Source organism: Aspergillus pseudodeflectus, assembly GCF_044049435.1.
Source record: "Aspergillus pseudodeflectus strain CBS 756.74 chromosome Unknown BJX68scaffold_41, whole genome shotgun sequence".
Lineage (NCBI taxonomy): Eukaryota > Fungi > Ascomycota > Eurotiomycetes > Eurotiales > Aspergillaceae > Aspergillus > Aspergillus pseudodeflectus.
The window spans coordinates 294,009-306,405 of record NW_027263817.1 but is presented as its reverse complement, the minus strand read 5'-3'; the positions used below and the strand labels follow the sequence as shown (position 1 = coordinate 306,405).

At 51.9% G+C, this 12,397-nt stretch overlaps 7 protein-coding genes across 7 annotated transcripts; 4 read left to right on the top strand and 3 right to left on the bottom strand.

Annotated features, from left to right (window-relative positions):
• Positions 1–122: 122 nt before the first annotated feature.
• BJX68DRAFT_149187 (anaphase promoting complex subunit 11) lies at positions 123–930 on the bottom strand. Its single transcript, XM_071036640.1, has 5 exons — positions 607–930; positions 521–552; positions 397–460; positions 199–335; positions 123–144 (listed from the first exon to the last, which is right to left on the bottom strand). The coding sequence occupies exons 1-4, from the start codon at positions 746–748 to the stop codon at positions 256–258; spliced, it is 318 nt and encodes a 105-aa protein (XP_070896181.1). The 5' UTR covers positions 749–930; the 3' UTR covers positions 123–144; positions 199–255.
• A 10-nt stretch (positions 931–940) lies between these two features.
• On the top strand, positions 941–2,393 carry BJX68DRAFT_149178 (sulfurtransferase). The gene is made up of 2 exons (XM_071036639.1): positions 941–2,092; positions 2,144–2,393. Exons 1-2 carry the CDS (start codon positions 1,113–1,115, stop codon positions 2,196–2,198), a joined length of 1,035 nt encoding a protein of 344 aa, XP_070896180.1. The 5' UTR covers positions 941–1,112; the 3' UTR covers positions 2,199–2,393.
• A 114-nt stretch (positions 2,394–2,507) lies between these two features.
• BJX68DRAFT_243085 (uncharacterized protein) lies at positions 2,508–4,813 on the top strand. The gene is made up of 2 exons (XM_071041103.1): positions 2,508–2,971; positions 3,037–4,813. The coding sequence occupies exons 1-2, from the start codon at positions 2,851–2,853 to the stop codon at positions 4,200–4,202; spliced, it is 1,287 nt and encodes a 428-aa protein (XP_070896179.1). The 5' UTR covers positions 2,508–2,850; the 3' UTR covers positions 4,203–4,813.
• Positions 4,762–5,091, top strand: BJX68DRAFT_149122 (uncharacterized protein). Its single transcript, XM_071036637.1, has one exon. It carries the CDS (start codon positions 4,842–4,844, stop codon positions 5,007–5,009), a length of 168 nt encoding a protein of 55 aa, XP_070896178.1. The 5' UTR covers positions 4,762–4,841; the 3' UTR covers positions 5,010–5,091.
• BJX68DRAFT_149123 (RPEL repeat-containing protein) lies at positions 5,092–5,903 on the top strand. The gene is made up of 3 exons (XM_071036638.1): positions 5,092–5,334; positions 5,430–5,530; positions 5,647–5,903. Exons 1-3 carry the CDS (start codon positions 5,174–5,176, stop codon positions 5,703–5,705), a joined length of 321 nt encoding a protein of 106 aa, XP_070896177.1. The 5' UTR covers positions 5,092–5,173; the 3' UTR covers positions 5,706–5,903.
• A 197-nt stretch (positions 5,904–6,100) lies between these two features.
• On the bottom strand, positions 6,101–7,050 carry BJX68DRAFT_269713 (translin family protein; the record flags this gene model as incomplete). Its single annotated transcript, XM_071046420.1, has 3 exons — positions 6,101–6,746; positions 6,827–6,844; positions 6,923–7,050. The coding sequence occupies 3 exons, from the start codon at positions 7,048–7,050 to the stop codon at positions 6,101–6,103; spliced, it is 792 nt and encodes a 263-aa protein (XP_070896176.1).
• Positions 7,051–7,386: 336 nt separating this feature from the next.
• Positions 7,387–10,413, bottom strand: BJX68DRAFT_149076 (beta-mannosidase). Its single transcript, XM_071036636.1, has 5 exons — positions 10,066–10,413; positions 9,047–9,997; positions 8,572–9,002; positions 8,285–8,520; positions 7,387–8,238 (listed from the first exon to the last, which is right to left on the bottom strand). The coding sequence occupies exons 1-5, from the start codon at positions 10,197–10,199 to the stop codon at positions 7,462–7,464; spliced, it is 2,529 nt and encodes an 842-aa protein (XP_070896175.1). The 5' UTR covers positions 10,200–10,413; the 3' UTR covers positions 7,387–7,461.
• Positions 10,414–12,397: the final 1,984 nt, after the last annotated feature.

Sequence of the window (12,397 nt, the reverse complement as noted above, 5' to 3'; positions counted from 1 at the left end):
AGGGTTACGATCATAGGCAGGCTATGAGGAGCATAGACTGACTACGATGGGGCATACCCAGGACATGACCGGATCATAGCCAGGCTACGAGCCGAGCATAGTCAGGATATGATGGAACTTAGTATTTAAGCACACTCGTTAACACTTGTAATTAGTTCTAGCTACTGTCTGTTACTTTCGGAATCAAAGCTACCCTACCTTTCAGAAACCCAGTTACCTTCTTAGTTCGTTAAGAAGCAGTCTTCTCTATCGATATCAGAATACCTTAAGCCCTTCCAGGCCTAAGCAGGATTGGCAGGACTTATCTGACACTGAGCTCGTCATTCGTCGTTTTGCTTCCATTCGAATTCTAGCTTGTTTAGCAAACCGAAACCAAGGCTGTAGGAGTATACATACTCTGTCGGCACATTGGGCAGAGGCCCTTGGATGACTCTTGTTGAATCCAAGTCATAAGGCAATGCTTTTGAAGGAAGCAATTAGCTGGTGTGATGCTTTCCTTAGAGATCCGATTGAATCATACCATATGGAAAGAATGGCCGCACTTCCCAAGCACTAAGATCGAAGTTAGATGGAGCGGGAGCTGTGCTCATATTGGAGGCCGCTTACGCAATGAACAATCGTCGCCGGGAAATTTGCAGGTTGGGCAAGTGCCGTCGAACTGGACGCGACAGATGCCGCAGACTTCATCATCGGGCATATCCCAGCGCCAAGTTGCGACCGCGTTCCATTCCTTGAGAGTAACCTTCATGGCTGATAGAGGAGGGTGAGATGACGTGGGTTAAGCAGTGTTGCTCTTCGATGAGGCAGGAAAAGACAAGAAGATCGGTGGATCTCGCGATAAGGGCGGGCTAGTCGAAAACGACAGGTTGTTTACGCTGAGTACGGAGGCCTATCAGAGTCTCACATGGCACAGAGTCGGAGAAGCCGCCGACTCCGCATCGTTCATCGACCAGTCTCCAACACAACCACAGGGGTTCTTTCCTCCTTCTTCCCTCGCGATCTCCCCTGTTGCTTCATTTCTGCCGTCATAGAGGCACTCGATCTCTCGGTCTGCATTTCGGGAATGTAAATTACAAACTCCTGAATACTCTGTGAGGAATCCTCCCATAATTATGGCGTTCGCAGCATTTCGCAGCAGTCTCCCCTCACCGACCCGCTTTGTTCGACCGACAATGACGGTCTCTTCTCAAATCAGACACCAAACACAGACCCGACAGGTCTCGTTCTCATCGTACCTCGTCTCCCCTAAGGAGCTGTCAGAAGCTCTCAAGAAGAACCCCGCTACGAAGATCTCAACATCCCCTCGCGTGGTACCACTATGCGCAGCTTGGTTCATGCCAAACGACCCTGAGAGTCGCACAGGAATTGATGTTTTCCGCAAACACCGCATACCCCAGGCTCGTTTCTTTGACTTGGATGCCATCAAAGACACCGAGTCACCTTACCCCCATATGCTTCCCACCGCTGAAACATTCGCCGAGGCGATGAGCGAGCTCGGAATCCGACGTGACGACGAAGTTGTGGTTTACGACTCAGAAGAACTCGGCATCTTCAGTGCTCCCCGCGTAGGCTGGACTCTGAGGGTCTTTGGACATCCCAAGGTTCACATCTTGAACAACTACCGCCTGTGGGTGCGCGAGAACTACCCCACGGAGACTGGGGAGCCTCGGCAGCCTGAGAAGACAAACTACCCTGTTCCCACTTACGACTCGAAGCTCGTGATTCCTTACCTTGAGCTCAAGGAGATTGCGAAAGAGCACCGCAAAGAAGGCGCAAAGGAGGTGGAGATCCTGGATGCACGATCCCAGGGTCGCTGGGCAGGGACCGACCCTGAACCACGACCTGGTCTGTCTTCGGGCCACATCCCTGGCTCGAAGAGTCTGCCTTTTCAAGAACTACTAGACCCTGAAACCAAAACATTTCTTTCCCCGGATGAGCTTCGCAAAATCTTCGAAGCCCGGGACCTGGATGCGACCAAGTCGATCATCAGCTCATGCGGCACTGGCGTGACAGCAACTATCATCGAGACAGCTTTGGGACTGGCCGAGTTCGGCGACCCTGCCCTGCGGAGAGTGTACGATGGAAGCTGGACGTAAGTTTTCTCTCTTCGCTCTGTACAGGTTATGTACTTACTGTCATTCAGAGAATGGGCACAGCGTGTCAAGCCGACAGATGGCTTGATCAAGAAAGTCAACTAAGCCGACGGAAACTCACCTGTATCGTTATCGCCTAGGTTTCTAGACCGACTCGATGCTCTGAGATGGATCGGCGACTTTGAAACGGGCACTTCATGAGCAACTGCGTTCTTCTCCAGAGTGTAATACAGATATCCAGATAGAGATGTATGTGATAAGAGTAGTGAATGGAATGACTCAGACATTTTTTTTTTCTTTCTGAACTATGATATTGATCTCCATAGGAGTGTGAGTTGTTACTCCGATGCGCTTAGTAAGGCCGCATCATAATGGTCCGCGAGTTGATCCGACAACTTCATTGATGCCAGTGGCCTTCACTCTCACCTCGGTCGCACTTCTCCCTCAGTCAGATACAGACCGCAAGATGCTGCCGATGACAAATTTCCATGAACTAGGATCCGATAGTGAGTACCTTGTTTCCAACCTCCTGCCGCGGCTGCTCAAGCCCACGCCTAAAATCCTCAAGCCGCCCCCCACATTCCCAGATCCGTCCGCCGACGCATCGATCCACAACCTCCTTCATGGGCTTCAGCTAACACCAGGCCTGCGGGTAGTCGCAGTTTCTAGAACAGGCTATTTGGAGTAGGGCCAGCGCCTTACTGTGGCCTATATCCTATTATAACCTGCTTGCGTTGTCGACTGCAGCCGAACCACCATGTCGACAGGACGCAAGATCTTCCACTGTGCCGTGGATGAAACGGCACTGACTACGAACATCAGTGAGATAAAAAAATGGACGACAAACGGGGCTATCACTCTTATCGTTCCGCTCTACAGTAAGGCTTGCTCGCACTCGATTCTTACTCACCACCTCTTCAACACACTCACTGTTTCTTTGCAGCTCTCGAGCGCCTCCACGCCTTGAAGAAAGCCGGGTCGCAGGTCGCCATCAACGCTCGAGAGGCAGTGCGGTTTCTTGACCGAGCCACCTCCGGAAAGGACAACGTTGCTTCCGAGCGAGTCATCTTACAAGGGCCGATGGAACAATACGAAAACTGGAGCGAGGCAGAGAAGTTTTTCCTGCCAGAGTTTGAAGAGGAGGAGGAAGAGGCGGACCACGGATCTGTCCCTGCAGACGGTCCGATGCCGCAAGACAAGCGAGATGTTAGGGACAGGGACCAGCGGAAGAGCAATACCGCTGCTACGGATGACTTGTCGCAGATGCTTCTCAGCAAGCTCAACTTCAAGAAGGATGCGGATGCTATCTCGATCACCTCCACAGGTACTCACAGCGCCCCCGCCTCTCGGCCATCTTCCCGGAGCTCTCGGACCAGCCCAGAATGCGCCAACAACCACACATCCTCGAACGGGGAAGAGACGAAGGATGCCGCAGCCAAGGGACACCGCCGTACCGCCTCTGGATCTACGATTCCCGTTGTGCCGACCGTACTGCGACCTCTGCTTAGCGCTCTTCTTTGGAGATTACATAGCGGCCCGGATGCGTCAAATGCTACAAAAACGTGTATCCTCATTTCGAACGATCGCCCAACACAGGTCTGGGCGCAAAAGTTTGGCATTGGCGTCAAGAACATTCATCAGCTACGGACCTCTATCCAGTACGAGGAGCGAGAGTACAAGAACCGATGCAAGTACGTCGAGAAAACGCAGTCTACACCCGCCGAGCCAAAGTCTCTGCTATCATACGAGGAAGAGAGCGAGGAGGATGAGCTAGTGTTTGTCCCCCGTGGCCGCGGAAAGGGCGCATCAAGAGGCGGAGGTTCGCGTGGGGGCAACAACCGCAAGCCATCAGCCCCAACCAAACCCGCCGCGCCGCCCGTGGAAAGCACGATGGAGGTTCCGACGCAGCCGATCGATCCCAACTCGTTCAGTCGGTCGCTCGGCGTGACCCCTAAGCAACAACCTGCGACGGTTGATCTCAGCACGCAGGCAGGGGCCTCACGTGGCATCGCAGGTGCCTCGAGGAACAACGGCAACAGTCGGCGCAACGGTGCTCGTGGCCCGACACGTGGCGGTAGCCGTGGTCGCGGGAAACTGTGGGTTCCTTGATCGTACGATGTAGGTCCGTCGACTGTTTATGAGTTGCTACGGACCGACAGTCATTACAAACGCGATTGACCCAGTGGTTGCTCTCTGAAGCAGGAAGAAAAAAGAATGGTTACATCTGCCTAGCCCAGAGACTCCCCCTGGTCAGACTCTTTTGTCACTTTCCATTATGGGCGGGATGAACGGGCTATGGACAGATGGACCATCATGGATGCAAAACACCGGAAGACGAATGTGAGTCGGATACGGTTAACTATCGACAAACATTATGCTACGGCTTCGATGGGATCAGGTTCGGAATTGGAATCGGACTCTGCGGCGGCTTGCTCGCTCATCTCACGCGTTTGCTCCTTTGCTTGCCCTTGCCTTTGATGATGATGAAGGAGGAGGAGGAATGAATCGGCTGCGCCACGGGTGTCCCTTGTCCCCCAAACCAGCATGCTTTTCAGAAAGAGCCGGCTATTCAACATGCTACTCTTAGTTATAAAACACAGCTACAACCTCTGTGTGGTAGTCCCTCCTTATCTACTGTTCAGTTGACTTTTGTCAGACATCACCAGACTGGAAACCTCGATGTTAGTTTATCCTTTGAATACATTAGATTCAGTGTCCCACTCTGTATGGTTACTAGTACAATGATTCATGACATCCCCTCGCTCGACCCCGCGACGATCCCGTGGAACAGCCCAATCACTTGACTTTCCCCTCATCGCCTCAACAACGCCTCTGCTCTGCACCTTGTACACCGTCTTTAGCTTACTCCCTCATGTGCGTACTTTTAATCCAACATTGTTCCTAAGGACTCACTAGTCCCTTACTGGCCTGGCTACGCCTATAAATACTCGCTCACCCATCCTACCCCTCACCCATACTTCCGTCAAAACATACATACACTTTCACACATTCACCCAAATCAAGCTCCACTAAAGTCATACAACAACCCAACCAAATCCAGATCACTAGAAGATATCAAGATGGCCACCGACGCCGAAACCTCCACCCCCGCAATCGACACCACCTCCCTCGCAACCTCCCCCATCGAACGCCGCGACTCCCTCGAAAAGCACCTCCTCACCCGCCCCGATCCGCAGGATCTAAAGGATAGGCATATCCTGCTGGATACGAATGTTGCTCCGTATGCACCCACCTTCTTTCTCACATGAACTCTGGATCGGTAGCTGTTTTGGGGTTGGTAATGCCAATGCTGATATTGTTTCTTTATGACGACAGATCCATCCAGGCCGCGCGCCAGAAACTCGATCGTCAGAGGGCGTCGGACAGCCTGAAGAAGAACCTCGAGCATAGGCCGGATAGGGAGGAGCTTGTTGAGCGTATGTTTCCCCTTCTCTACTCTGCATCATCTTCTCTTTCTCTACCCGCCTCTGTATTTTGTTATGGACAACCCTAGAGCTGTGATTCTGCTAACCCTCTCTTTACTGTGGTATAGGCCATATCCTTCAGCCTGATGAGCAGGCGCCGCTTTCTCAGTCGCCGATTTCTCAGTAGTGAGTCTGCGACCTATCCTCTCCGCTCTTCGTCCTGGATTTCGAAGAGAAGAAAGGGCAATGTGATCATGATATGATATGATGCCTCGAGATGGAATGAAATGGATGGAAGGATAACGGCGTTTTCTGGATTTTATCGGCGACACACTGCTGTGCTGATGTGCTGCTGGGACGGCGATGCTGGGAAATTGGTTCGAATGGTATCTGGGGCCTGAACCTGGTTGATATCTTCTATTTTTCTTGTCTTGATTATGCCCTCAACATGAAACCCACATAGCTCAGATATATCGAGTATATCATCGTCCATACGTACATACAAACATCATCGTATCTCATGTCAACACCAGAGCCGTAGCTCACCATAGTCCGTGCGCCCTAGATGTCAACGTGAATCAATCAATAAACATCCATCTCAACCCCCGCCGACAAATCTGGCTTCCACCCGGCAGGCCTTTCGCTCCCCCTGACAAGAATCCCATACGCCGCACGCTCAACCTTCTCGACGCTATTCTGCATCACCTCCGACTTCTTCCCGTAGTCTCGGAACATGTTGTTATTATGCCGACGCGGAATCGTTATACCCTCAAACGACGCCCGGATCTCTCTTAGGTCTCGCACAACACCAGCTTGCGCGGGTGGTAACCGGGGCAGATTGACCTGAGTACCACCTTCACCTTCACCCTCAGCATGACCCTGTGTATCCCCTGCCCCGGCCGAAAGCGACGTAACCGCAAACCGCATCAACTCCCCCGTCAAATCAAACAGCCCCATTGCATAATCCTCCTCGGTAACGATGATCTCAGCAGGGAGGTGCGCGGCGACTTCGTCCCTCGTAATGAGCGTCTGGTGCGTAAGGTAGTGATGAAAGGAGAGCGCTTCGATGTATTCTTGGATTCCGCCGCTGAGCTGGCGCATGTAGCGTCTGCTGTTTAGGCCCGTTATGTCGGGGATTGTGGATTGGAAGAGCTCGGTTATTTGGCTGAAGCGGGATTGTGTGTCTTTTTGGATGGCGGCGGGGAGGGGGGTGTTTGCTGTTCGGACGCTGGATTGAAATCAAAGTTTAGGCTTATCTAGGAAACAGAATAAAAGATAGATAGAGGCGAGAGGGTTTGCGAGACGAACCGTTGGAGGGAGAAGATACTGTTGCGAGTGTGCTTGTTAGCTTTCTTTCCTTTCCCATACGGACTGACACCTAGAGGTTCATATATGGAGACGTACATCTTCTTGCTTAAAGCCGTAATATCGCGACTCGTCTTGATCAACCGCTCGCGACGGTCATGATGCTGATCAAGCTCGTCGCGGAAGGTCTCGAACATCGAGAGGACGTTTGGCGATGACTCTGCCATTGTCGGTGCGGGAGGTTGTGGCTTTGACGTTTCGCTGTGGATCGGTATGCCTTCCCAGGAACGTTTGGTCCCCGGTATGGAATTGGTCGTGTGTTGCTCCATGGGAGTGAGTCTATGGATGAATTGAGTTGATTAGGTTTGGGAAGATGTCATTCTTTGGGCTTAACCCGTTTGGGTTGTTATCGATAAGATCTGATATGGCCCAAGTTCAACTGTATCACCCCGCAGACAAGATCTATCCTATCTATGGGGTTTACGCTATGACTCTCCTTATAGAAAAAAGAAAAAAAAAAAAAATCTCTATCGGGCTCTGGCACGAGGTATGGCGGTCCGAAGTATCAAAGGATGGGATATTTTTCATTGAGATGCATATATCTGACGGTCATAACCAACAATCTCTAGAACATCGAACTACTGTCCAAGGAATTTGTACTTCAGCTGCGCATCGCCAGGCTTCAAACCTGTAATGGTAACGATTTGATCGTCACCGGGTACAAGGTCGATGGCGCTGTCACTGACACGGACACCGTCTCGTTCCTCGAAGACCAAGCACTTCACCGGCTTCCTGGTGCTTAATTCAAGTTTCTGCTCCTTCTCCGTCTTGGAAATCCTGGTCACTTCGAGACCACGATCAGAGAGATCAAGGTACTTGAACGGTTGTGGCCAGTCAACGTCTCGTGCCAGCAGCTCGCCATCAACCCACACTCGGGCAGCGAGAACATGTGGTTCATCAACGGCATGGTCAATGACGCCTTCCAGGATGTTGGTAGTGCCGTTCGGAACGATCTTCACGTCCTCATGCACAATGGCATCGTGAATCTCAAGACCGGTCTTGATGGAGATGAATCGCAACTCCACCTTTCCCACAAGCTCCTTTAGCAAGCTGCTCGAAACCCAAAGCTCGTACTTGCTGGTCTTTGGCGGCTGTGCGTGGCATACACTCCAGTCATGGTGTTCTCGGCGCACGCCAATGGCGACTGGGTTCAGGACACGGCGAACTGCGTAGAATGCAGGCTTGGGGCGCAGGAAATAGTCCACGATGGCCCAGGAGATGGTGGGCCAGCAGTCATTCAGTTGCCAGAGCAGAGCACCTCCGCAATGACGCTCATCACCCCACTGGCGGCGCCATCCGCGGTATCCGAACATCATTGTTTCTGCTTGGACAACTTGGGTGAGGTAGACGTAGGTCTATTCCAGTTAGCATGCGTTTCCCCGGGTGACACGTGTTGCTTACCTCCAAGTCTGTCGCTGTTCGCAGGTTCTCAACTAGGTATGTAGCAATCCTTCGCTCGTGGCCATCCGCCTTGTTGTGGAAGTCGAGGACGTGAGATTGGGGGTATTTGTCGGCTTCGTTCTCAACGAAGTGGTCAATCGTCGCCATGTGCGGGAAAGCCTCCATTCCGAATTCACTGTTAAAGCGGCCTCCGAGAGTATCAAAGATCTGATACTTTTCCTGCGTTCCGTGCCAGACTAGATGAGGGGTTAGCTAGAAGCGTTAATCTCGGACGGAGGTATACTCGCCATTCCACTGGTGCATGTCGCCAACAGTAGGATCAGATGTGATCTTTCCATCACCCCAAGGACTTCCAGGGTGGTAGTACGTAGACGGACTGGTCTTCTTCACCACCTCTGGCAAGATATGCTCGTAGATATAACGCGCCGGGAAGTCCGTTTTGAGCCAGCTCTGGGGATCCTTGTCTTCGAAGTTGTAGGTGAGACCCGACTGCTCCTGCACTTGGTAGTCTTCATTGTTGCCGACCCAGATGACGATAGACGGATGGTGGCGCAATCGGCGCACGTTGTATGTAGCCTCCTTCTCGACTGACTCGAGGATTTCGGGCCAAGTGGGATAGTTTCCGCAGCCAAACATGAAATCCTGCCACACCAAGATTCCAACCTCATCGCAAGCCTGGTAGAAGCTCTCGTCTTCGTAAATACCACCACCCCAGACGCTACAGAATTAGCATACACCTGGATAAATGGTAAGATTACGTACCGAATCATCACCTGATGACCAACAGCCATCAACTCGATCCATTTCCGGTAGCGATCCGGGGTGATGTTTGTGAGAAGGCTGTCGGCGGGAATCCAGCAGGCACCACCGCAGAAGATGTCAACGCCGTTGATGCGGAAGAAGAAAGACTTGCCGTGCTTATCTGGTTGTTGGACCACCTCCGCAGTTCGAATGCCAAACTTCTTGGATACTTGTTGAACTTGGGTTCCTTCCTTCTCTAATGACACGGAGATCTCGTATAGGGTTTGGTCACCGTAGCCATTTGGCCACCAGAGGGAAGGGTTTGACACATCGAAGCTGACCTTGGCGGCATTGTTCTCCGGTGTAGATGATTGTTTCGCAACCTCTTGCCCACCAAGGCTCAGCGTAAAAGTGGCCTGGTATGAAGCATCGCCACTGGTTTCCAGCTCTGCGAAAGCAGAAACTTGGGCAGTGGCATGATCCGCAGCAAGGTCCACCTCCGTCCACAGATCCGAGACCCGAGCAGAGTATACTTCAAGGCGCACCTCTTTCCAGATACCCGCGGTCATCAAGACTGGGCCCCAGTCCCAACCCCAATGGTACTGGGCCTTTCTGACGCTCATTCTTGCAGGATCACCGTTGAAGCCGACCCACTTATGCTCTGGATGCTGCTTTCGAAGTTCACGAGCTCGAAGTAGGGCACAGTCGAAATCAATCTCAATTGTGTGCTCACCCTCAGCCTCTAGGAATTTCGTAACGTCAACGCGGTGGGCGAGAAACATGTTATCGCTCTCGAGAATTGTCTGGTCGTCGAGCTTCACCCTGGCGAATGTATCCAGCCCATCAAAGACCAAGAAGACGGATGAGCCAGCAGGGACTTCCGGTTTCTGGAAGACATTCCGGTATGTCCATGACTTCTCATTGACCCATCTCGCGCTCAACTCGTTGAATCCAATAAACGGATCTTCCAACCTGTTGAAAAGAATAATATCAGCACTCGCAGTATAGGGACAGTTGATAAAGAATGACGGAGCACATACTTGCCGTTCGCCTGCAAATCTTGCTGGACTACGGAGGGAACAACAGGAACCGGCAACCAAGCTTCAGAAGACTGGTCATCACTGTCCTTGAAGCTCCATCCGGAGGAAAGACTGTGCTGCGCGAATGTGGCCATATCTGCGATAGTTTGCGATAAACAGCGACCCAATTGAGCACAAGTATGGTCGCAAGAGAAGATGACGGTACAAGGGATTTAGGTCGTTTTATCGGCCAGCGGCCACCGTTCAACCATTGGGAAGCTCAGCCATTTAGAGCAAGTCATTCGGAGCAAGTCAAGCCTTCCCCTCATTCGATCTGGCAGTCTTCTGGAATATCCAGGTACACGGAGAATTGCCCGTGCCTGGCCTGAACGCTAAGCCGCTTCGGGATCGGGAGTTCCGTGCCAACTCAGGTTAGACAGACCTTACTCATCGTCTGATTCTTCACGTTTCCACCTGTCTGGCTTCAACTCCCAAGAGGATGGCTGGCTTTGCAGGCTAGCTACCGCGTATCGGTTCATGCTGCTGCAGACAGGGTTTCTAGTCACGGCATTTGGCTGAAGACAATGGAACAATGTCGGAACGTGCCTACGTGCCTAGGGCGGAGCGCAAGCTGTCGGTTTTGGTGGCCTCGGGGCTGGCCCACCTTTTCCCCGCGTGGAGGACTGTTTGGGAACGGTGGTTTCTCCGTCAAGCTCTCTCGTGCTCAGCAGAGCTTCACAATCATAAGGCAAACCCTTTCCTCCAAAAGACCTTGTGGTCAAACAGGGTCGTATTTGAGCGGAGGCTACGGAGCCAGACTTGAATCTCTCGATCAGAGTCCATCCCCATCAAGATTCCCTGGTTCACGCGGTGCTCGTCGGAAAAGCGTGAGAAAAAAAATCCCTTGACAGTCTTTTCCGGTCAGCTTCCGGGGATGTCTCAATCCTGACTCATACCCGAAACCTCTTTCGTTGTCCCACTCTTGCCTCCTCGCCCACCTTCTTAGGATTTCAGTCCCTTCACAATATCCTTGTACAGTTGTACTCCGGTGTAAACCCATGACAACTTGCATTTGGTCCTTGGTAGCCGCCCCCGGCTCATCTTAAGCCGCAATGTGCTGAGCTGGGGAAACTATTATCCACCCATGAAAGGGCAGGGATGCTGGGTTGAGGAGCCTGGAAAGACTTCAGCACGTTAAGGTTCTTCTCGTGGCAGTGATTCGACGACCCCTCTTTGGGGTCAAAGCGATCAGCCTTTCCCCTCGTCGCTTAAACGATCGAGAAATTTGGGAGGCACTAGACTCCAGATGGCCTGACAGTCTAACCCCCAAATGACAAGAACACACGGAGTCCCCCTGGAGCCCCGGACCACTCAGCGCGTGCGAAACGAAAAGAGGTTGTGGGCCATTATCCTTCATCACGGCTTCGCCGACTCTCGTCAGACAATCATGGGACGATTTTCACTTCCCTTTCCCTTCACGTTCGATTAAGCAGACAAACATCCACAATCCATTCCTCGGCCCGTGCGGAACATGATCCTAGCAGTTGGAACTCAACTTCAACTCTATCTAAGGACACGAAAGCCTGGTCAGACTATCAAAACGAAGCAACTGGTTCCGCCTCGCTCTGGCAAAAGTTGAGCAAAACACTCCTCCGGAGTAGCATTGGCTGCTCTCGGAACGTCCCGATTCATTGAAGCCACCGAATTTTCCGACAGGGGTGTTCCATCCATAAGGCCCAATCCCGCAAATCGGTTACCAGATTTTGGCGGCGGCCTTGAACCTTTTGCGGGTGACTGCAGCGAGGATGCGCTAAACAACCATCAAATGCCTCATCCGGAGGACAGACAGCCTAAACTACGCCTTCGCAGACCTGTGATAGTAAAGAGCCTTGACACGAGCATCAGCCATTGGAGTCTCCTTTGCAAGGGTGCAAGGTTTATTGACTGATTTTGACCGCGATTGGCCGAACCCCAGAGTTTTGCCTGAGTGCGTAAACCCCAGAGGTTAAATTCAGACTAACAAGGTATCCTAGAATACCTCTCGGTGAAGGCTGTGGCGATACTTCACGATTAGGCTAAGAGTGCCTCTCGGACCATTTTGCCGCTTACAATCGACGCGCTGGCCATCGACAACTGCCGGTCAGGGATGGATGGTAAATGCATCAAATCCCTGATCTAACTGCATTTCTTCATACTACGTATATCAAAACAGGTATTCAAAGACCTCACTCCCCTGGATCCTCAAGTTGCCAGCGCCTGTTGAACTTCTCCAGTAATCAACCAGATTGGAAATAGTCTTCCTGGCTTGAGTTAAACGTACATGAGATCTCATCTCGGCTATTCTAATGAAACC